General features: G+C 57.2%; 1 protein-coding gene across 2 annotated transcripts in view; it reads right to left on the bottom strand.

Annotated features, from left to right (window-relative positions):
- The window catches only part of LOC140427909 (kelch-like protein 13), a 95,492-nt gene that overhangs the window by 26,211 nt on the left and 47,285 nt on the right, over positions 1 to 21,996 (bottom strand). The window contains exon 1 of one of the 2 annotated variants that reach the window (XM_072513758.1): positions 18,005 to 18,294. The exons of the other annotated variant lie outside the window; for it this stretch is intronic. Within the exon in view, the coding sequence (XP_072369859.1) occupies positions 18,005 to 18,105 (101 nt within the window). The 5' untranslated portion in view covers positions 18,106 to 18,294. Of the gene's footprint in view, positions 1 to 18,004; positions 18,295 to 21,996 lie in introns of those variants that run through there. 2 annotated transcript variants of the gene reach the window in all.

The raw sequence follows: 21,996 nt of genomic DNA, 5'->3' as shown, positions 1-21,996 counted from the left end.
TATCTGAAAAGTACAGCGAAGGTTTACAATTCTGGGGCGCGATTCTCCGACCCCCCACCGGGTCGGAGAATCGCCGGGGGCTGGCGTGAATCCCGCCCCTGCCGTGTCCCGAATTCTCCACCACCAGAGATTCAGCGGGGGCGGGAATCGGGCTGGTCGGCGGGCCCACCCCCGGTGATTCTCCGGCCCGCGATGGGCCGAAGTCCCGCCGCTGTCAACCCTCGTCCGCCGACGTGGATTAAACCTCCTTTTGAACGGCGGGACAAGGCAACGCGGGCAGGCTCCGGGGTCCTGGGGGGGGCGCGGGGCGATCTGGCCCCGGGGGATGCCCCCACGGTGGTCTGGCCCGCAATCGGGGCTCACCGATCCGCGGGCGGGCCTGTGCCCTGGGGGCACTCTTTATCTTCCGCCTTCACCATGGTCTTCACTATGGCGGAGGTGGAAGAGACCCCCTCCCCTGCGCATGCGCGGGGATGCCGTGAGCGGCCGCTGATGCTCCCGCGCATGCGTCGCCCGGCGAAGACCTTTCGGCGCCGGCTGGCGTGGCGCCAAAGGGCTTTCACGCACCACTCCGGCGCAGGCCTAGCCCCTCAAGGTGAGCGCTTGGCTGCTCAAGATGCAGAGAATTCCGCACCTTTGGGGCGACCCAAGGCCGGAGTGGTTCCCGCCACTCCATTACGCCGGAACCCCCCGCCCCGCCGGGTAGGGGAGAATCCCGCCCCTGATTCCTGGGATGGTGGGACTGTCATATGAAGAGAGCCTGAGTTGGTTCAGATTATATTCATTGGAATTGGAGTATAGGAGAGTGAGAGGGGATCTCATAGAAAGTTATAAAATTCTAACAGGATTAGACAGGGTAAATTCAGAAAGAATGGGCGGGATTCTGCGACCCTCCCGCCAGGTCGGAGAATCGTCGGGGGTCGGCATGAATCCCTCCCCCGCCGGCTTCCGAATTCTTCCACCCCCCAAAAAACGGCGTAGCGTGAGTCTCGCCGCCTGCCTCGGAGAATGGCGGGGTGCGGCGCGACTCAATGGGCCCCGGGGACGCCTAAATTCTCCGGCCTGCGATGGGCCGAAGTCCCGCCCGCCTGTAGCCGGTCCCGCCGCTGTAAATTGGAGTTGGTCCCTTACCGGCGGGACCTGGCGGCGCGGGTGGCCTCCGAGGTCATTGGGGGGTCGCGGGGGGATCTGGCCCCGGATGTGCCCCCATGGTGGTCTGGCCCGCGGTCGGGGCCCACCGATCCGTGGGCGGGCCTGTGCCATGGGGGCACTCTATTCCTTCCGCACCGGAGGCCGTGGTCATCCGCCATTCCCGGTGCGGAAGTGACTCCATGTGCGCATGCGCGGGAATGACGTCAGCAGACGCTGACGCTCCCGCGCATGCGCGGACCCGCGCCGGCCGGCGGAGTCCTTTCAGCCCCGGCTGGCGTGGCACCAAGCCCCTTTCCCGCCGGCCGGCGGGGCGCAAACCACTCCGGGGCGATTCCGCACCTTTGGGGCAGCCCGACGCTGGAGTGGTTCATGCCACTCCGGCCCGCCGGGACCCCCAGCCCCGCAGGGTAGAGGAGAATCCCCCCCCCATATTCCTGATGGTGGGAGAGCCCCGAACTAGGGGTCAAGGTTGAGGATAAGGGGTAAACCTTTTAGGACTGAAGTGAGGAGAAATTTCTTCACCCACAGTCCAAAGACGTGCAGGTTAGGTGGATTGGCCATGATAAATTGTCCTTAGTGACCAAAGGGTTGGGGGGGGTGTTGTTGGGTTGCAGGGATGGGGTGGAAGTGAGGACTTGAGTGGGTCGGTGCGGACTCGATGGGCCAGGTGGCTTCTTTCTGCGCTGTATGTTCTAAAACATTGTCTAATTTCAAAAAAGAGTTAGATATAGCTCTTGGGGTTAAAGGGATCAAGGGATATGGGGGGAGGTTGGATCAGGGTATTGAATTTGATGATCAGCCATGACCATAATGAATGGCAAAACAGGCTCGAAGGGCTTATTGGCCTCCTCCTGCTTCTTTTTTCTAAGTATTATACAAATATTCAAGGTGTTTATCACCAGTTCTGCACAGGACAATGTCAGAAATATCAGTAACAACCCTTTGTTATGGAATTTCTCAGAGATTTACAATTACTTTTCGAAATGTAAAGGAGTAACACAGGGTTAATATTTCAAACCTTCAGTAATTTGGTAGATAAGTGAAATAGCCAAAGCAATGATTATATTACACAGAACGTGACTAGCATGGCTTGTAGTCCAAATAAAATGTGCAATCTGAGCTAATATACATTTGCTTATATTGGAATTGATATGTTGGGTGCAGATAGAAAATAATCTATTAATTTTAATTACCTGATTGTCACTAACATAGGATGCAATTACAAGTATTTCTATACCAGCAATTTATATTAGAATGTGAGTGCTATTGATTCCTCTGGATGAATGTATCTGTTATGCAAAGATAATTCAAATTAAGTCATGTGAACCCAAGGGCTGTCGAATGGTCGCTACCTATAGTTAAGCCAGTTGTGAACCACAGGCAGGTTTCTGAGTTGGCAGATCCTGCTGCAAGAATATCGGCCCATAATTTCCTGGTTCCCCAGCATCACACTTAGGGAGGAACCCAATGATGCGCTGGTGAATCCCTCTAAGATGTTCCCGTGTCAGGGTTTACCCAGCAATTGCCCAGAAGAGCTAACTTCCTCCGAACAACTGGGCTGGGCTGGGAACCATTCGACAAGAGCGATTTAAATCACTAACTTTGGATGGTTCTGCCAGTCTTACCCTGGCAGTGATTTCTAAAAAATCACTTCTAACTCCAGATTAACTGTTTAATAGTAATAATATTAATAATAATCATCTTTATTGTCGCAAGTAGGCTTACATTAACACTGCAATGAAGTTACTGTGAAAAGCCCCTAGTCGCCACATTCCGGTGCCTGTTCGGGCACACTGAGGAGAATTCAGACTATCCAAGTTATCTAACAGCACGTCTTATGGGACTTGTGGGAGGAAACCGGAGCACCCGGAGGAAACCCATGCAGACACAGGGAGAATGTGCAGACTTCGCACAGACAGTGACCCAAGCCGGGAATCAAACCTGGGACCCTGGTGCTGTGAAGCAACAGTGCTAACCACTGTGCTACCGTGCTGCCCACAGCCCAGGCCATGCACCCAGGCCCAGCATTGCACAGGATATCCCGCATGCATACAACCCCTCAGGGGACCAATCACACCATCCTCACTCCTGACCCAACACCTGCCCCTCCCACGGCCCAGCCACTCCCCGACCCCCATCCCCCCCTCCTGACTTGGTCTGACCTGATCACCCCCACCACCATATCTCAGGTCCAATTTGACCCCTCCCCCCACTCTCTGAGACACCCTGCTCCCCCTCTCCAGACGGGCCCAACCCCCTTTCCCCGGTCCTATCCAACCCCCTCCCTCTCCAGTCTAACCCAACCCCCTCTCTCTCCGGTCCGAGCCGACCATCCCCCCCCCCCCCAACTCTCTCTGGTCGGTCCTGAAATCCCACGCGTCCGTTATTGGAATCACTTGCCTTTTAATTGTGCCTTTAACATCTCCTTTATGGCAGCAAGTGCCGTAAAAAGGGAACGTATCTTACCTCTCTGTGCCCCGTAACTCCACAGTGATGCTGCCGGGGGCACGATTTACTGCTCCTGTCTCACCCAGCCTGAGTGAGGAAGGTTGGATGAGTCAGGGGACTGGATTCTCCACACCCCTACGCCAAAAATCGCGGCCGGCACCAGGGCGGCGAATCCATTTTCCTGCACGGAATCGGGTCCGGCGCCGGTTCCCCGATTCTGCGTTCCCTGAAAAGCGGCGTACTCGGAGAGTGCTCTGCGCAGACTCGGGCCTACCTGGGGCCATTGCTGGTGGCTCGTCCTGCCCCCGACGGCCAAAGTCCCGATGGTGTGGATCTAATTTGGTCCTGCTGGTCGGGAAACTAGCGTGGCGGCTGCGGACTCAGTCCGTGGCCACCCTGGTCGGGGGCGGGCCAATCGGAGGGCCTTATACGCAGTCGGGAAATGTTTGTGTGGGCGGTCAGAGTCGGGCGCGCGGCCGATCGAGGGGTCTATATTCAGGGGCCAGCTCCGTGGTCTGAATCCGCCATGGAGCACGGCGTGACCGTTGGAGGCCGCCGCTGTGCGCATGCTCGGCCTCCGACCGGAAGTGCGGGGGCCCGTATCTGCAGCAAAAGCTGCCAGATTTATGCGGGGTCCCTGCTAGCCCCCTGCAGGGCTAGGAATATGTGGCACTTTCACACCTGTTTTTCTGGCGTGAAAGTCCACAGTTTTGACGCCGGCGTGTGGACATAGTTCCAATCACAGAGAATCCAGCCCAGGAGCTTTGGAAACCCAGAGAAGATAAGTCCGTGGAGAATGGCAATCCGCCTAAGATTGCCACTCTGAGGAAATTACGGGCCATTGTTACACTCAGGAACATCATGGAGCAGAGTCCCAACCACTTGTGACCAACTTCATTGATTTTAAGAAGGTTTTCAATGACATCCACTGGCAATCACTCTGGTACATCAGAAGACAGTACATCTTCTCCTCATGGTATATTAACCTCTTCAAAGCCTTGTATCACAACTCCAGCTGCTGCACCAAGAACAACACGGGCACCACCGACTCCTTCAACATCATCACAGGAATATGGCAAGGTTATTGATTTCATCATGAGGAAGGTGATGGCGGATGCAGACTTTGGCAACTCCACCAGTTGATGGAGCTGGATCTTGAAGATTTGCTGACTGAAGAATTGGGTGTGTTCCAAGACTTGATCAGCAGTTTTGAGAGTAGCGATGCCAAGGCTGGTCTGCGCATCAGATGCGAGAAGATCAAGGCAATGGTGACTGGATGGCAACAAGGTCCTTCCATCAACATCGGGCAACAGGACATCAAGGGCATTGACCATTACCCCTATCTAGGAAGCAACATCGCCAGGGAGATGATGTAGAGATTAACGTCCACACAAGAATTGGCAAAACAGCCTTGATCTTCCAGTGCTCCACACAGTTTGGGCATACAACACAATCAATACGGCCATGAAGCTGTGACTCTCCATGTCCATAGTAGAACCAACTGCAATCTATACCAGTCAGATATGGAAGAGAAGAGCTAAGGTGTCATGTAAGTTGAACCTCTTTCACCAGTGTTGCCAACATAAGATTCTGTGCATCATTTGAAGAGACAACATCACAAATGAAGAAGTACTACATATACAAAGAACAAAGAACAAAGAAATGTACAGCACAGGAACAGGCCCTTCGGCCCTCCAAGCCCGTGCCGACCATGCTGCCCGACTAAACTACAATCTTCTACACTTCCTGGGTCCGTATCCTTCTATTCCCATCCTATTCATATATTTGTCAAGATGCCCCTTAAATGTCCCTATCGTCCCTGCTTCCACTACCTCCTCCGGTAGCGAGTTCCAGGCACCCACTACCCTCTGCGTAAAAAACTTGCCTCATACATCTACTCTAAACCTTGCCCCTCTCACCTTAAACCTATGCCCCCTAGTAATTGACCCCTCTACCCTGGGGAAAAGCCTCTGACTATCCACTCTGTCTATGTCCCTCATAATTTTGTATACCTCTATCAGGTCTCCCCTCAACCTCCGTCGTTCCAGTGAGAACAAACCGAGTTTATTCAATCGCTCCTCATAGCTAATGCCCTCCATACCAGGCAACATTCTGGTAAATCTCTTCTGCACCCTCTCTAAAGCCTCCACATCCTTCTGGTAGTGTGGCGACCAGAATTGAACACTATACTCCAAGTGTGGCCTAACTAAGGTTCTATACAGCTGCAACATGACTTGCCAATTCTTATACTCAATGCCCCGGCCATATGGGTCATATGTCACTGCAGGACATCTTGAAAGAGAGACAACTGATACTGGCAGGACAGATAATGATAATAATCTTTATTGTCACAAGTAGGCTTACTCACTCCAATGGAGTTACTGTGAAAAGCCCATAGTCACCACATTCCGGTGCATGTTCGAATACATGGAGGGAAAATTCAGAATGTCCAATTTACTTAACAAACAGGTCTTTCGGGATTTGTGGGCGGAAACCGGAGCACCCGGAGAAAACCCACGCAGCTACAGGGAGAACATGCAGACTCCACACAGACAGTGACCCAAGCCGGGAATCGAACCTGGGACCCAGGCGCTGCGAAGCAACAGTGCTAACCACTGTGCTACCGGAGATCTGTCACCCCCCCTGGATGTAGGGCAGACCAGAGTAGGAATAGAATGGGCATCACAAGATGGCAAAGGAAGAAGGAGCTAGCCAAAGAAGGTCTGGAAAAGTGCACTTAAGGAGGACCATCGAAAGTAGGACACCACCAGATCCAAGCGAAAGAGGTTGCAGTGGACGAAAGTCAGTGGCAGAGTCTAGCTGCCCATTGGCCCCACAGCGGAGCTAAGTTGAAGACTCACCTTGATGATGAACAAGCTGCATATTTCCCTTATTTTATGTAACACATTTTGCATGCTGCCTGGTGAATAAAGTGTTTGCTAAAATATTTTAATCACCTGGCATATTAAATTCATTATTGTTATTAATTCCTGTGCAGCTGATCATCTTTAGAACTATTTATTTAAAAATCGCCACTGCCCTCCAAGAGTATAGTTGAACAAACAGTTCTTACATTCACTGAAAAAGCAGCCTACACACATTCCTGCCCAACTAATTAAATAAAAAGCTTGGCCTGGTGCCAAACTATAGCCGGCATGTTTGTGGTGGCAACATTTTTTATTGTTTCTCAAATTATTTCCCACCTATGCCGTTCCCTGGTGCTGATCAAACATGGCCCAATTATATCGCAGTACTGAACTGCTTTATCATCTGGAATCACTACAGATTCTACTCATTATTCGTACAGAACATTTCTTTAATAATAACTTTCCTAAAAAAAGAAAACTGCTTGTTGCTGGGGCCACAATATTGCACCTGGAAATTGTGAATGGGGAACTTAGAGCATTTTGAATAAATTTGCAGTAATAAACTCCGAAAAAGAGTCATACGGACTCAAAATAACAACTCCACTTTTCTCTCCACAGATGCTGCCAGACCTGCTGAGTTTTCCCAGCATTTTTGGTTTTTATTTAATCAGCTAATTTATGCATTAAAAAAGACAATAGCATAACTTTGGGACCTTACAGGCAAACTTAGTTGGATTTGACCCTTTTCCCAAGACCCATGCTTTGTCACCAACTATAACTAAGTTTACTGATACGCAAACATTCTGTTTTATTTTATAATAGACAGTGGGGACTAACAAATACTTTAAAAATTGAAGAACTCTTTCTGCATCCATACTAATTAGGTGTGAAACTATTGTCCTCGGTTGTTAAACTGACATACTTGTTGTAGCATCTTGTTTAAATTTTGGTTTGATTGCTTAAATTGCATTGTAGCTGATGTGTATTCAATGCAGGCTTGAAAGGTGTATGGAACAATGGGCGCGAGTCTCCACTCCCATGCCGGTTGGGAGAATCGCCTGGGCCGCCAAAATTTCCGGGGTCGCCGGTTCGACGCCTTCCCGCGATTCTCCAAAGCGGCGAGAACGGCCCGGTCGGGTTTCGCGGGCCGCAGGCCGGAGAATCGCCGGAAACACCCAAAATGGCGATTCTCCGGCACCTCCGCTATTCTGAGGCCCGGATGGGCCGAGCTGCCAGGCCAAAACGGCGGGTTCCCCCCGGCGCCGTCCACACCTGGTCGCTGCAGTCGTGGGCGGTGTGTGAACGCTGGGGGGGGGGTGGCGGCCTGGGGGGGGGGCGAGGGGGGATCCTGCACCGGGCTTCACCTGGAATGTGGGGTGGCCCGCGATCGGTGCCCACCGATCGTCGGGCCATCCTCTCTGAAGGAGGACCTCCTTCCTTGCGCGGCCCTTCAAGATCCGTCCCCCATCTTCTTGCAGGGCGGATTTAGACAGGACAACAACCCGCGCATGCGCGGACGACGCCCGTTATGCGGCGCCGGCCGCGTCATCTATGCAGCGCCGCTTTTACGCGGGCGACAAGGCCTGGCGCGTGTAGATGACGCGGCCCCAATCCTGGCCCATTGTCAAGGCCTGAATCGGTCGGGACCGGGGCCGTTCAGCGCCGTCGTGAACCTCGACGGCGTTCACGACGGCGCGGCCACTTCGGCGTGGGAGTGGAGAATCCCGCCCACCCTGTGCCAGGACTGCATATATTCTTTTCATCAGCATTTTTGTGTCTAGATTTTACACAGCAGAGCAGAAGAAACACTGTTGGGTTGGAACACAGCTCTCCAACTCACTATGCACAAAATCAGCTACGTTTTACAAATCTCTGGATTTGATGTTAGCTATTCCCACCCGGTGGGAAGTCAATGAAGATGGAAAATCAAGTGGGGTGTAAAATGAAGAGTTCTTGCCACTGCTACCAGAGAGGAGTAGTTAAAATCTGGGGCGTCATTCTCCGACCCCCCAGAGGGTTGGAGAATGGCCGTTGGCCGCCGTGAATCCCGCCCCCGCCGGTTGCCGAAGTTTCCGAAGGGAGAAAAGTCGGCGGGGCGTTAATGTCGCCGCTGCCGCGGAGAACGTCACGGGTCTGCGCAAGGCAGCCGATTTTCGGCCTGCCGATATTCTCCTTTCCGGATGGGCCGAAGTCCCGTCGACGTGATGACCGTTCACGTCGACGTAAATTAAACCTCCTTTTCATCGGCGTGACCCGGTGCTCCAGGCTCACGCCGACCAGCGTGGAGGTGAGTGACGGCCTGGGGGGTTGGCTCTGGACAGGCAATGGCGTGGCCGCAGTCTGATTGCGTGAGGAGAGGTGTGTCTCGGCTTGTATGTGTGTGTGTGCGGCGAAGGGGGGGGGGGTGGTTAGAGTAGGCTGGGCTCCGGGGGAGTGCCGGGAGGGGGTCCGTGCCGGTGAGGTGGATGGGGGGTCAGTGCCGGGGTGAGGTTGGGGGGGGTCCGTGCTGGGGTGGAGGTTGGGGGGGGGTCCGTGCCGGGGTGAGGTTGGGGGGGGTCCGTGCCGGGGTGGAGGTTGGGGGGGGGTCCGCGCTGGGGTGGAGGTTGGGGGGGGGTCCGTGCCGGGGTGGAGGTTGGGGGGGGGTCCGTGCTGGGGTGGAGGTGTGGGGAGGGGGGGGGGTCCGTGCCGGGGTGAGGTTGGGGGTCCGTGCTGTGCCAGGGTGGAGCTTGGGGGGGTGTCAGTGCCGTGCCGGGGTGGAGGTTGGAGGGGTCCGTGCTGGGGTGGAGGTTGGGGGGCGGGGGTCCGTGCCGGGGTGAGGTTGGGGGGGGGACCGTGCCGGGGTGGAGGTTTTGGGGGGTCCGTGCTGGGGTGGAGGTTGGGGGGGGGTCCGTGCTGTGCCGGGGTGGAGGTTGGGGAGGAGTCCGTGCTGGGGTGGAGGTTGGGGGGGGGGCCCCGTGCCGGGGTGGAGGTTGGGGGGGGTCCGTGCCGTGCCGGGGTGGATGTTGGGGGGGGTTCCGTGCCGGGGTGGATGTTGGGGGTTGGGGGGGCGGTCCGTGCTGGGGTGGAGGTTGGGGGGGGGTCCGTGCTGGGGTGGTGGTTGGGGGGGGGGGGAGGGTCCGTGCCGGGGTGGAGGTTGGGGGGGGGTCCGTGCTGGGGTGGAGGTTGGGGGGGGGTCCGTGCCGTGCCGGGGTGGAGGTTGAGGGTTGGGGGGGGGGGGGTACATGCCGGGGTGGAGGTTGGGGGGGGGTCCGTGCTGGGGTGGAGGTTGGGGGGGGATCCGTGCCGGGGCGGAGGTTGGGGGGGTCCGTGCCGGGGTGGAGGTTGGGGGGGTGTCCGTACCGTGCCGGGGTGGAGGTTGGGGGGGGGTCCGTGCTGGGGTGGAGGTTGGGGGGGGGGTCCATGCCGGGGTGGAGGTTGGTGGGGGGTCTGTGCTGTGGTGGATGTTGGGGGGGGTTCCGTGCCGGGGTGGAGGTTGGGGGGGGGGGTCCGTGCCGTGCCGGGGTGGAGGTTGGGGGGGGGGTCCGTGCCGTGCCGGGGTGGAGGTTGGGGGGGGGTCCGTGCCGGGGTTGAGGTTGGGGGGGGGGTCCGTGCTGGGGTGGAGGTTGGGGTGGGGGGTCCGTGCCGGGGTGGAGGTTGGGGGGGGGTCCGTGCTGGGGTGGAGGTTGGGGGGGGGGTCCGTGCCGAGGAGGGGGATGGGAGGGCAAGTGAGTTGGTCCACCTGGCCAGGTGCCAGCCTCCAACAGTTGGACCCATGCGGTCTATGCCACCTGGCTGGGGGGAGGAGGGGATATGGGCAATGATGACATGTCATCGTTCCCCTCCCCCCCCAACCAGGCCGTCATGTTTTCAGAGCATCCAGCGATGTTGGCCGCCGTGGTGGCAGCCGCTCATGTCTATGTTGCCTTGGATGAGGAGGAGGAGGAGGAGGAGGAGGAGGAGGAGGAGCGTGCCAGAGAGGCGGCGCAGGCTGCCGCAGAGGGGCAGACGGCAGCCGCCCAGGCTGGAGGGACACCTGACCGACAGGACGAGGAGGGGGAGGAGGACATCGCGGCCCCACGGCAACGGAGGCACCCGAGGGCGCCCCGTGTGTACCGGCCCCGGCAGTCATACCAGGACCTCACGGACCGGGAATGCAGGAGGAGACTCCGGATGAGCCGGGAAACCGTGGCACACATCTGCCACCTGCTGGCACACCTGTCACCGCGTGGCACTGGCGGGGGACACCCTCTCCCCGTGTCCGTCAAGGTTACGGTGGCCCTGAACTTTTATGCAACGGGGTCATTCCAGGCACCGAGTGGGGACCTGTCCGGCATATCGCAGACATCGGTGCACCGGTGCATCCGGGTAGTGACAGATGCCCTATATGCCATGGCGCACCTCTACATCCGCTTCCCCGTGGACCGGGCCAGCCAAGATGCCCGGGCCGTGGGCTTCTCTGCCGTGGCCGGGTTCCCCATGGTCCAGGGCGCGATCAATGGGATGCACGTCGCCGTGCGGCCACCTGCAGATAACAGGGCCGAGTTCACTAATAGGAAGGGGACCTATTCGATGAACATAAAGGTGGTCTGCGACCACCGCATGATGATCCTGCACGTCTGCGCCCGGCACCCAGGCAGTGTACACGACTCATTCGTGTTGTCGCGGTCATCCATCCCCGGCATGTACGAGGGACGCCATCCCCGGCTGAGGGGCTGGCTGCTGGGTGACAGGGGCTACCCATTGCGATCGTGGCTGATGACGCCTATACGGAGGCCACGCAATGAGGCGGAGAACCGCTACAATGATGCCCATGTAGCGACAAGGGGAGTGATCGAGAGGTGCTTTGGCGTGCTGAAGATGCGTTTCAGGTGCCTGGACCTCTCTGGGGGCGCCCTCCAGTATCGGTCAGATAGGGTCGGCCGCATCATTGTGGTGTGCTGCGTCCTGCACAACATAGCCCAGCAGAGGGGCGATGTGCCGCAGGCAGAGGAGGGCGGAGTGGAGGAGCAGCAGGAAGAGGCCCAGTCCTTCCCAGATGAGGGGGATGGGGGCAATGGTCAGGGCAGACGGGGTAGACACAGACGGGTGGCTGTCCACCGTTACCGGCTGGCCCAGCGGGCACGGGACAGACTGATAGACGCCCGCTTCACTGACTAGATGGGCGTGGGAATCGGGTAGTATGGCCACAGACCGCACACCATGGCAACAGCCGACCACCCACACCCCCCACCCATCCACCCACCCAGCACCCTCACCCCCCTCCCAAACCCCACCCACCCCACCCGCATGCACACCACCCCGCCCCCCCCATTGCCGATCCACCTGCGGCACAACGGGCCGGGCTCACACAGTTGCGGGTGGACGCGTGTCTATTGCAGGCCATGGAGGATGATGACAACCCGCCCTGCGATGAGCTCCTGGCTCTACATCGTTGGACTATGTCTGACCCATGGCCACAGTACCACCATCCACCCGGACCATCCCTGCATGCGGCTGTGACACTGCAGCGCACGGTCCCGTCCTCTGCCCGGGGGATGTTGATGGCGGCCCAGGGGGAAGGGGGCAGACTCACCTGGGGCTGAGGTAAGACCACCCCTCACACACACACTTGCGCTCAACGTACATGACACCCCCGCACACTTTGGACAGAGCACAAAGGCAGCTTCGGTAGGTGTAACATTGATTTTAATAACCAAAGGAGTTCATGCACGTGCCCTAGCCCATAAAACTCATCTGTGCCCTGCACCCGTGCCAACTTACTCAGTGTCTAATTGTTTGGCCTTACGGGCCCTTTGACTACGTCTACGTGGTTCCCCAGACGGTACAGCAGAACTGGAGGTGGACTCCTGTGATTCCTGCCCTCTGACACTGGATCCCTTTGGCGGCCGTTTCCTGGGGCGTCCTGGCCTAGATGGGCCAGGCTGCGGCCCGGGCGACTGGGATGGCGAGCTGCCAGCCTGTCCTGCCCGTTGCCCACCCGAAGCACCTGGGACGGAAGGGGGGGGAGTCCGAGGTGTCGCGGTGTACCGGGACCTCCCCTACAGAGGGAGCCGGGACGGACCACACCACCTCCTCCTCCCTCGGGGTGCCCGATGGCCCCCAGGCCTCTACATGTGTGGGGGATGCGAACGGACTGGCCATCCGACGCCCCCCCCGACATCTGGCGCTGCCAGTCCTGGAGGCCCGTGCTGGTATCGACAGGGGTCTGCAGGTTTGCAGCCATGGAGCCCAGGGGGTTGGCAAACCCTGTCTGTGACAGTGCGACGCCGGCTCGCACATGGCCACTGGCGCCGATGCCCTCAGCGATGGCCTGCAGAGACTGGGCCATGGCCTGCTGAGACTGGGCCATGGCCTGCAGAGACTGGGCCATGGCCTGCTGAGACTGGGCTATGGCGTTGAGCGCCTCTGCCATCTGGCGCTGGCACTGGCTCATAGCCTCCTGTGAGAGGGCAGCCATTTCCTGGGCCACAGACGCCGCCTGCACTGAAGGCCCCAGGCCTCGCAAACCGTTCCCCATGTCTCACACCGTCGCACCCATTGCCTCCACCGCGGACGCCACCCGTGCGGTGTCGGCCTGGGTGGCACGCATGACCGGCACCACTCCCAGCTCCTGGACGCGGGTGGACTCCTCCACCTGCGACCGCAGCCGCCGCAAGCCGCCCGTCACCCTCTTCGCTTGTCTCCGGGTTGGTGGTTGCATCGGATCTATGTGTGGGTGTGGCAACTGCAGGAACCCGGGATCCATCTGGGCGGCAGATGTTCGCTTGGGCTGGGCTGCCCACCGACCGCCCGGTCCCTCTGCTGCTCCTACCTCCATCTGCTGTACCGGGACGGCTGTGTTGTGCGCACCAGTGAGTGTACCAGACGCCTCATCACTAAAGTGCCCAACCGTGGTGAGTGTTTCTGCGATGGTGGAGGGTGTTGGTGACAGCAGTGGCGTTGTGTCGTGCTCTTCGTCCCACTCTGAGTCCATGGCACTTTGGGGTGGGGGGTCGTCTCCATCCATCCACTCTGAGTCACTGTCCGGTATTTCGTCTTCCTGGGTAGTGCTGTCCCGGGTAGGGGTGTCCTGGGCAGTGCTGTCCCGGGTAGGGGTGTCCTGGGTAGTGGTGTCCTGGGTAGTGGTGCCCTGGCTCGGATGTGACGGGGGCCTGTGTCTGCCCCCCTCGTCGCTGGGTGGTCGCTCCCGCACGTGACGGGGATGTCGTCTCCCTGTTGCTCCAGGTCTCTCCGTCTCCCGTGGTGTGTGAGGGGCATCCTGCGGGCGTCGCATGCTGGAGGGTCCGGGTCTCTCCGTCTCCCGTGGTCTCCGAGGGGCATCCTGCGGGCGTCGCATGCTGGAGGGTCCGGGTCTCTCCGTCTCCCGTGGTCTCCGAGGGGCATCATGCGGGCGTCGCATGCTGGAGGGTGCGGGTCTCTCCGTCTCCTGTGGTCTCCGAGGGGCATCCTGCGGGCGGTCTGCATCTGCGGGGATGGGTGCCTGGACGTTTGGTCCTGCAATACACAATGAAGCATGCATGGTTAGACATCAGGCAGTGATCAGGTGATACGGGGGATATAGGGGGATATAGGGGAGGGGGGATATGGGGACGGGCTGTCGGTGGCTCACTCGCTAGTACGCCCCCGACCTCTGCATCAGCAACCTCCCGGTCCTCAGGTCCGCCAGCCAGTTCCAGGACCCTTTCCTCGTGTACGGTCAGTGGTCTCTCATCAGCGGGCCCTCCTCCAGTCCTCACATGCTCCCTATTGTTGTGTGCGCGCTTCTCCTGTGGGGGGGGGGGGGGCAGGGGTAAAAGGCAACAGTGTTAGGCAGGTATATGAATGCACGCCATCGGTTGCGCGTGCATTGCAGAGGTTAAGGTTAGGGCTGGATTCACTTTGGGATATGGGGGAGGGGGATATGGGGGAGGGGGGATATGGGGAGGGGGGATATGGGGGAGGGGGGATATGGGGGATATGGGGAGGGGGGATATGGGGGAGGGGGGATATGGGGGATGGGGGATATGGGGAGGGGGATATGGGGGAGGGGGATATGGGGGATATGGGGGAGGGGGGATATGGGGGATATGGAGGAGGGGGGATATGCGGGAGGGGGGATATGGGGGAGGGGGGATATGGGGGAGGGGGATATGGGGGAGGGGTGGATATGGGGGAGGGGGATATGGGGGAGGGGGGATATGGGGGAGGGGGGATATGGGGAGGGGGGATATGGGGAGGGGGGATATGGGGAGGGGGGATATGGGGGATATGGAGGAGGGGGATATGGAGGATATGGGGGGATATGGAGGATATGGGGGGATATGGGGGAGGGGGGATATGGGGGAGGGGGGATATGGGGGAGGGGGATATGGGGGAGGGGGGATATGGGGGAGGGGGGATATGGGGGAGGGGGGATATGGGGGAGGGGTGGATATGGGGGAGGGGGGATATGGGGGAGGGGGGATATGGGGAGGGGGGATATGGGGAGGGGGGATATGGGGAGGGGGGATATGGGGGATATGGAGGAGGGGGATATGGAGGATATGGGGGGATATGGAGGATATGGGGGGATATGGGGGAGGGGGGATATGGGGGAGCGGGGATATGGGGGAGGGGGGATATGGGGGAGGGGGGATATGGGGGATATGGGGAGGGGGGATATGGGGGAGCGGGGATATGGGGGATATGGGGGAGGGGGGATATGGGGGAGGGGGATATGGGGGAGGGGGGATATGGGGGATATGGAGGAGGGGGGATATGGGGAGGGGGATATGGGGGAGGGGGATATGGGGGAGGGGGATATGGGGGAGGGGGGGATATGGGGGAGGGGGGATATGGGGGAGGGGGGATATGGGGGAGGGGGGATATGGGGGAGGGGGGATAGGGGATATGGGGGAGGGGGGATATGGGGAGGGGGGATATGGGGGAGGGGGGATATGGGGAGGGGGGATATGGGGGAGGGGGGATATGGGGGAGGGGGGATATGGGGAGGGGGATATGGGGGAGGGGGGATATGGGTGATATGGAGGAGGGGGGATATGGGGGAGGGGGATATGGGGGAGGGGGATATGGGGGAGGGGGATATGGGGGAGGGGGGGATATGGGGGAGGGGGGATATGGGGGATATGGGGGAGGGGGGATATGGGGGAGGGGGGATATGGGGGAGGGGGGATATGGGGGAGGGGGGATATGGGGGAGGGGGGATATGGGGAGGGGGGATATGGAGGAAGGGGGATATGGAGGATATGGGGGATATGGGGGATATGGGGAGGGGGGATATGGGGGAGGGGGGATATGGGGGAGGGGGATATGGGGGAGGGGGGATATGGGGAGGGGGACAGGGGGGACGGGGGAGATATGGGGGAGGGGGGATATGGGGGAGGGGGGATATGGGGGATATGGGGGAGGGGGGATATGGGGGAGGGGGATATGGGGAGGGGGGATATGGGAGATATGGGGGAGGGGGGATATGGGGGATATGGGGGAGGGGGGATATGGGGGAGGGGGACATGGGGAGGGGGGATATGGGGGATATGGGGGAGGGGGGATATGGGGGATATGGGGGAGGGGGGATATGGGGGAGGGGGATATGGGGGATATGGGGGAGGGGGGATATGGGGGAGGGGGGATATGGGGGAGGGGGGATATGGGGGAGGGGGGATATGGGGGAGGGGGGATATGGGGGGGGGATATGGGGGAGGGGGGATATGGGGGTGGGGGGGATATGGGGAGGGTGGGATATGGGGAGGGGGGGATATGGGGGAGTCACACCCTGCCTGCTCTGACAAGGTCGTTCACCTTCTTGTGGCACTGGGTGCCTGTCAGTGGTGTCAGGGCCACAGCGGTGACGGCCTCTGCCACTTCCCTCCACAGACGCCGGCTGTGGCGTGGGGCAACTCTGCGGCCGTGCCCGGGATACAGGGCGTCCCTCCTCTGCTCCACCGCGTCCAGGAGCGCCTCCACATCGCGTGACTCGAACCTCGGGGCTGAGCGACGGCCAGCCATCCAGTCGGGTGTTGCGGTCGGGTGTTGCGGTCGGGAAGGGGGAGCAGGGAAGGGGGCCTTATGAGCCGTCACGCCGTGCAGCGCGTATGACGCTGCACGGCGTGAACCACTGCGCAAGCGCGGATCCCGTTACGTCGCTGCTAGCCCATTTCGGGCCGGAGACTATCGACCCATTTTTCCGACGTGACGCAAGTCGGATTTGAGCTGTTTTTTGCGCCGATCGGCGGACTTTCCGCCGATAAAGGAGAATTTTGCCCCTGGTGCCTGAATAGTCGGTGAATTATTAACAGTTAAGGAGGAGCCAGATAAACACATGAGGGGATGCACACAGAAGGCTATGCTTATAGGGTGAGATCAAGAGATTGATGAAGCATAAACATAACGTGAACCACTTGAGCATGATGCCTTGCTTTTGTGCTGTAAATTCTATATGTAATAGCCAAACAGCACTGGAGGGGGGTTACTCCAACACAATGGGTGGCACGGTAGCACAGTTGCTTCCAGGCTTCCAGATTTGATTCCGGCTTGGGTCACTGTACAATCTCCCCATGTCTGCATGGGTTTCCTCCGGGTGCTCCGGTTTCCTCCCACAGTCCAAAGATGTGCAGGTTAGGTTGGTTGTCCATGCTAAATTGCCCTTGGTGTCCAAAAGGTTAGATGGGATTACTTGGTTATGGGGATAGAGTGGAGGTGTGGGGTCTTAGGTCGAGTGATCTTTCCATGGGCCGGTGCAGACTCGATGGGACGAATGGCCTCCTTCTGCACTGTAAATTCTATGATCTATGTACTGCAGTGGTTCAAGAAGGCAGCTCACCATCACCTTCTCAAAGACATCTGGAAGGATAATAAATGCTGACCTTGCCAGCAATGCCCACCTCCCATTAAAGAAGAAAAAGAATTGCACACAAAGGATAGAGGAGCAGGATAATAAAGCTATATAATTTGATCCTGTTGCTCTCTACATATAAAAAGCCAAACATGCCTTTTCCAGCTATTAATGGATATCCTGTGAGTGGGTATGTTTATCTAAAAAAAAAGATTTAGCTAAACAAAAACCACTAGATAATGGTTTACCCATTACTGTAATGTTGCCATTTAAAAACATACGTGATATATTTCCCAAAATATACACCCTGTAGTTGTGGACATACAAAAGGATAGTCAGCACTCAACGATCTCAGTAACCTGCTTCAATATGATACAATTTACTCAGATTTTAAAACAATTAAATCTTAAGAACTGTATTTATAAATACCGACTACAGTGACTCAGGCCAACACAGGGCAATCTCATCACGACAGAGTGACAGGGTGGTAGCTTCTCATCAACGTTAATCAGAATCATGCCAGCTTTATAGATTGACATATCTCATTTATACCATTAGAAGTCTGTAAGAAAGAGTCTTAATATCAAACTAATTCCATGCTTTTTCCTGCTAAAATACTCTTCACTACAGTCTTACTTACACATTTTCTGAGATAGTTTATGCAGCTTTCTATCAGTAACTTAAAACTCCTGTTCTGATTATCTGATCACATAAGCATGCTGGTGAGGAAAAATAAAATGCCACTTACATGTATGTTCGAGAGGCTGTAGCTGTCCTGGAAGCCTTGAGAACAGAAACCAAGAACCTTCTGTCACTGGGGCTATTACAGAGTTTCCATTTCAATGGCATGGTGAGTTAGATAAGGCAGCAAACAATACCGTGCATTTTTATTTACAGCAGAATCTGTCCTTTCACTCCCTCAGATTAGTCCTTCTGCCCTCTGGGTAACTTAATTCTGGCGGCATATTCTAAAAATAGCAGGATATGATCTAGTTAACGCCATTAGCTTCTAAACCTGGCAGATTGGAGAACATAAGCCTGCTATAGTCAAAAGCTTTTCTCACTGGCTCCCTCTTTCTTCCCTATCCTGGCATTTCGACAAACAGTTTACTGTGGATTCTATCTAAGTGGACATATATGATAGTTACTTCAATAAAACTACAGGCAATGCAGCATTTCCTAAGTTTCCCTTTTCAGGCTTTGTCCGGACAGAAAGGGGAACTTTGAAGAATGTCAGGATTGGTAAGTAGCGTACACATGAAATCCAGGGGGTATTTGATAAGCCTATCAGAATTTGACTTTTAAATAATCACGGGAAAGGAAACTTTGAAGCATTTCCAGCAACATCCACTGTACACATGCTTACTAAATGCAAACTATTCCGACAGATTGGGTGCTTGGTACAAAATATTTCTCACAAGTGAAAAGGATTCAAATAAGAATTTTTAAAAAATCTTCAAGTGAAAAAAGCAAAGTACAATTAAAATGTGTATTTCCTAGATGATAGATATTAAAATGCTGTTACATGCTGGGGCCAAGTTGTTCTTTAGAATGACATATACTTCGGAGGAAAAGAATCCTATTAAACAAAAAGGTTCAGAGTTTCTGCTAAACATTGGGGCAAAGCAATGGCTTTCGCTCTTGTGCTGATAAAAAAAACACTTGTGCTTATGAATCTATGCCTGTTACTTTATACAGCACAGGACCAAAAATGTGTATTCTAATTGAAAATTCCACTCCCTCCAGCAGCCTGTAACCTCTGCTGTCAACGCTGGTCACAAAAAGCGTAGAGGTTCGTGGATCATCTGTCCGGCATTTTATAATGAGCATGGTGATAATTGACAACGTGGACACTGGTTCCATTGTTTTCCCTGGAGATTTCAGTATTTGTGAAACATCAACTTGGATGGCATGAGGCCGTGATTAGACTAACAAATCTGCATTACACAAAAAATATTACAAGTAACATAATTAGGGGCAAAGAAATTGGATTTAATTAGTTGCAAAGGCAGAAGTGATCCAGGATATGCTTCAAGTGTTAACTTGATTCAATTAGAAGCACTCTCATTTTTGAGTCACAAGGATATGTTTTTAGGTTTCATTCTGGGACTTTACGAAAAAATTTAAACCAACGCTTTATTGTATTACCGAGGAGGTGTTGCATTGTGGCAGATCCATTTTTTTAACGATGCCAATTGAGCTGTTCTGAGGGTTCCGATGGACATCAATGGTTCCATTGCACTATTTGGAGAAGGGTGTCCTCCCAGTATCCTGGCTGCTATTCTTCCTCAGGCAAAACCATTAAAAACTAAACAAACAGGTCATTCAGCAACTGTAAAGCGAAACTTGAGTTAACTGAAACAAAGGGCAAGATTCTCCGGTTGAGAGACTAAGGGCGTGATTTAACCGGAAACAAAAATCGATTTCCAGTTTTCTGCACATTTAGCTCTGTGGACGTTTCGTTTTGGCCTCGGGGAGTTTCTCTCCACTGAGGCCGCACTTAGAGTCATTCCCTGCCGGCGAGGCCAGCCAGAAAGGCTACTCAGCCCCCCTCTTTTAGTCCCTCTACACCCCCCTTTTAAACCCCCCCCCCCCATTTTCGACCTCCCCCCAATCTCAGGGAGGCCCCCGGGAACACACCCTCACCCCCCCTCCACCTCGTATGTCCCCCTGGGCCTGATCTTTGGCAGTGCCAATCTGGCACATGGGCACCCTGGCCCCTGTCAATGACCCTATCAGTCTGGCAGTGCCACCTGGGCACCCTGGCAGTGCCAGGGTGGCACTGGCAGGATGCCAGGGTGGCACTGGCAGGATGCCAGTGTGGCACTGGCAGGATGCCAGGGTGGCACTGTCAGAGTGCCAGGTTGGAGTGCCAAGGTGCCCAGGTGCCAGAGGGAATGCCAGGGGTGCTACCCTACCCTGTCTCCAATCACCCAGGGATCTCACTATCCGTGTTTCCTGCATTGCGATACGGAGAATTCAGGCCAGAATCATTCAGGTCAACGGTCCTTCATCGGATGTTCTGATGAAGGGTCATCGACTCATGAAATGGTAACTGTTTCTCTCCACAGATGCTGCCCGACCTGCTGAGTACTTCCAGCATTTGCTGTCTTAATTTCAGATTTACAGTTTCCAGGGGCGAAATTCTCCGGTATCGGCGCGATGTCTGCCGACCAGTGCCAAAAATGGCGCAAATCAGTCAGGCATTGCGCCGCCCCAAAAGTGCGGAATCCTCCGCATCTGGGGGGGCCGAGCCCTAACCTTGAGGGGCTTGGCCCGCGCCGGACTGATTTCCGCCCGGCCAGCTGGCGCAGAAATGACATTGCCGGACGGCGCATGCGCAGGAGCGTTCGCGGCCGCTCGCGGCATCCCCGCGCATGCGCTGTGGAGGGAGTCTCTTCCGCCTCCGCCATGGTGGAGACCGTGGTGAAGGCAGAAGGAAAAGAGTGCCCCCACTGCACAGGCCCGCCCACGGATCGGTGGGCCCCGATCACGGGCCAGGCCACCGTGGAGGCACCCCCCGGGGTCAGATCGCCCCGCACCCCCCCAGGACCCCGGAGCCCGCCCGCGCCGCCTTGTCCCGCCGGTAAGGTAGGTGGTTCAATCCACGCCGGCGGGACAGGCATTCTAGCAGCGGGACTTCGGCCCATCCGGGCCGGAGAATCGCTGGGGGGGGCCGCCAACCGGCGCGGCGCGATTCCCGCCCCCGCCGAATCATCGGTGCCGGAAAATTCGGCAACCGGCGGAGGCAGGATTCACGCCAGCCCCCGGTGATTCTCCGACCCAGTGGGGGGTCGGAGAATCTCGCCCCAGATCTTCAGTATTATGGGCGCGATTCTCCGCTCCCGCGCCGGTTGGGAGAATCGACTGGCGCGCCATTTTTCCCCGTGGCGCCAGTCCGACGCCCTCCTGCGTTTCACCCAAGCAGCGAGAACGGCCCCATTGAGTTCTGCGCGGCGCAGGCTGGAGAATCGCCCGGGACACCCAAAATGGTGATTCTCCGCTACACCAGCTATTCTCCGGCCCGGATCGGAAGAGCGGCCTGCCCAAAACGACGGCTTCCCACCGGCGCCATCCACACCTGGGGCGCAATTCTCCCTCAACGACGCGATGTCCGCCGACTGGCACCAAAAACGGCGTCAATCAGACGGGCATCGCGCCGGCCCAAAGGTGCGGAATGCTCCGCATCTTTGGGGGCCGAGCGCCAACATTGAGGGGCTAGGCCGATGCTGGAGGGATTTCCGCCCCGCCAGCTGGCGGAAATGGCGTTTGTTGCCCCGCCAGCTGGCGGAAATGGCGTTTGTTGCCCCGCCAGCTGGCGCGGAAATGCGGCGCATGCGCGGGAGCGTCAGCGGCCGCCGACAGTTTCCCGCGCATGCGCAGTGGAGGGAGTCTCTTCCGCCTCCGCCATGGTGGAGGCCGTGGCAGAGGCGGAAGGGAAAGAGTGCCCCCACGGCACAGGCCCGCCCGCGGATCGGTGGGCCCCGATCGCGGGCCAGGCCACCGTGGGGGCACCCCCCGGGGTCAGATCACCCCAGGACCCCGGAGCCCGCCCGCGCCGCCTGGTCCCGCCGGTAAATACCAGCTTTGATTTACGCCGGCGGGACAGGCAATTTCTGGGCGGGACTTTGGCCCATCCGGGCCGGAGAATTGAGCGGGGGGGCCCGCCAACCGGCGCGGCCCGATTCCCGCCCCCACCCAATCTCCGGTACTGGAGACTTCGGCGGGGGCGGGGGCGGG

The sequence above is a fragment of the Scyliorhinus torazame genome, chromosome 8 (assembly GCF_047496885.1).
Source record: "Scyliorhinus torazame isolate Kashiwa2021f chromosome 8, sScyTor2.1, whole genome shotgun sequence".
NCBI lineage: Eukaryota > Metazoa > Chordata > Chondrichthyes > Carcharhiniformes > Scyliorhinidae > Scyliorhinus > Scyliorhinus torazame.
The sequence above is the reverse complement of the archived record's forward strand: the minus strand, read 5'-3'. Positions and strand labels throughout refer to the sequence as shown.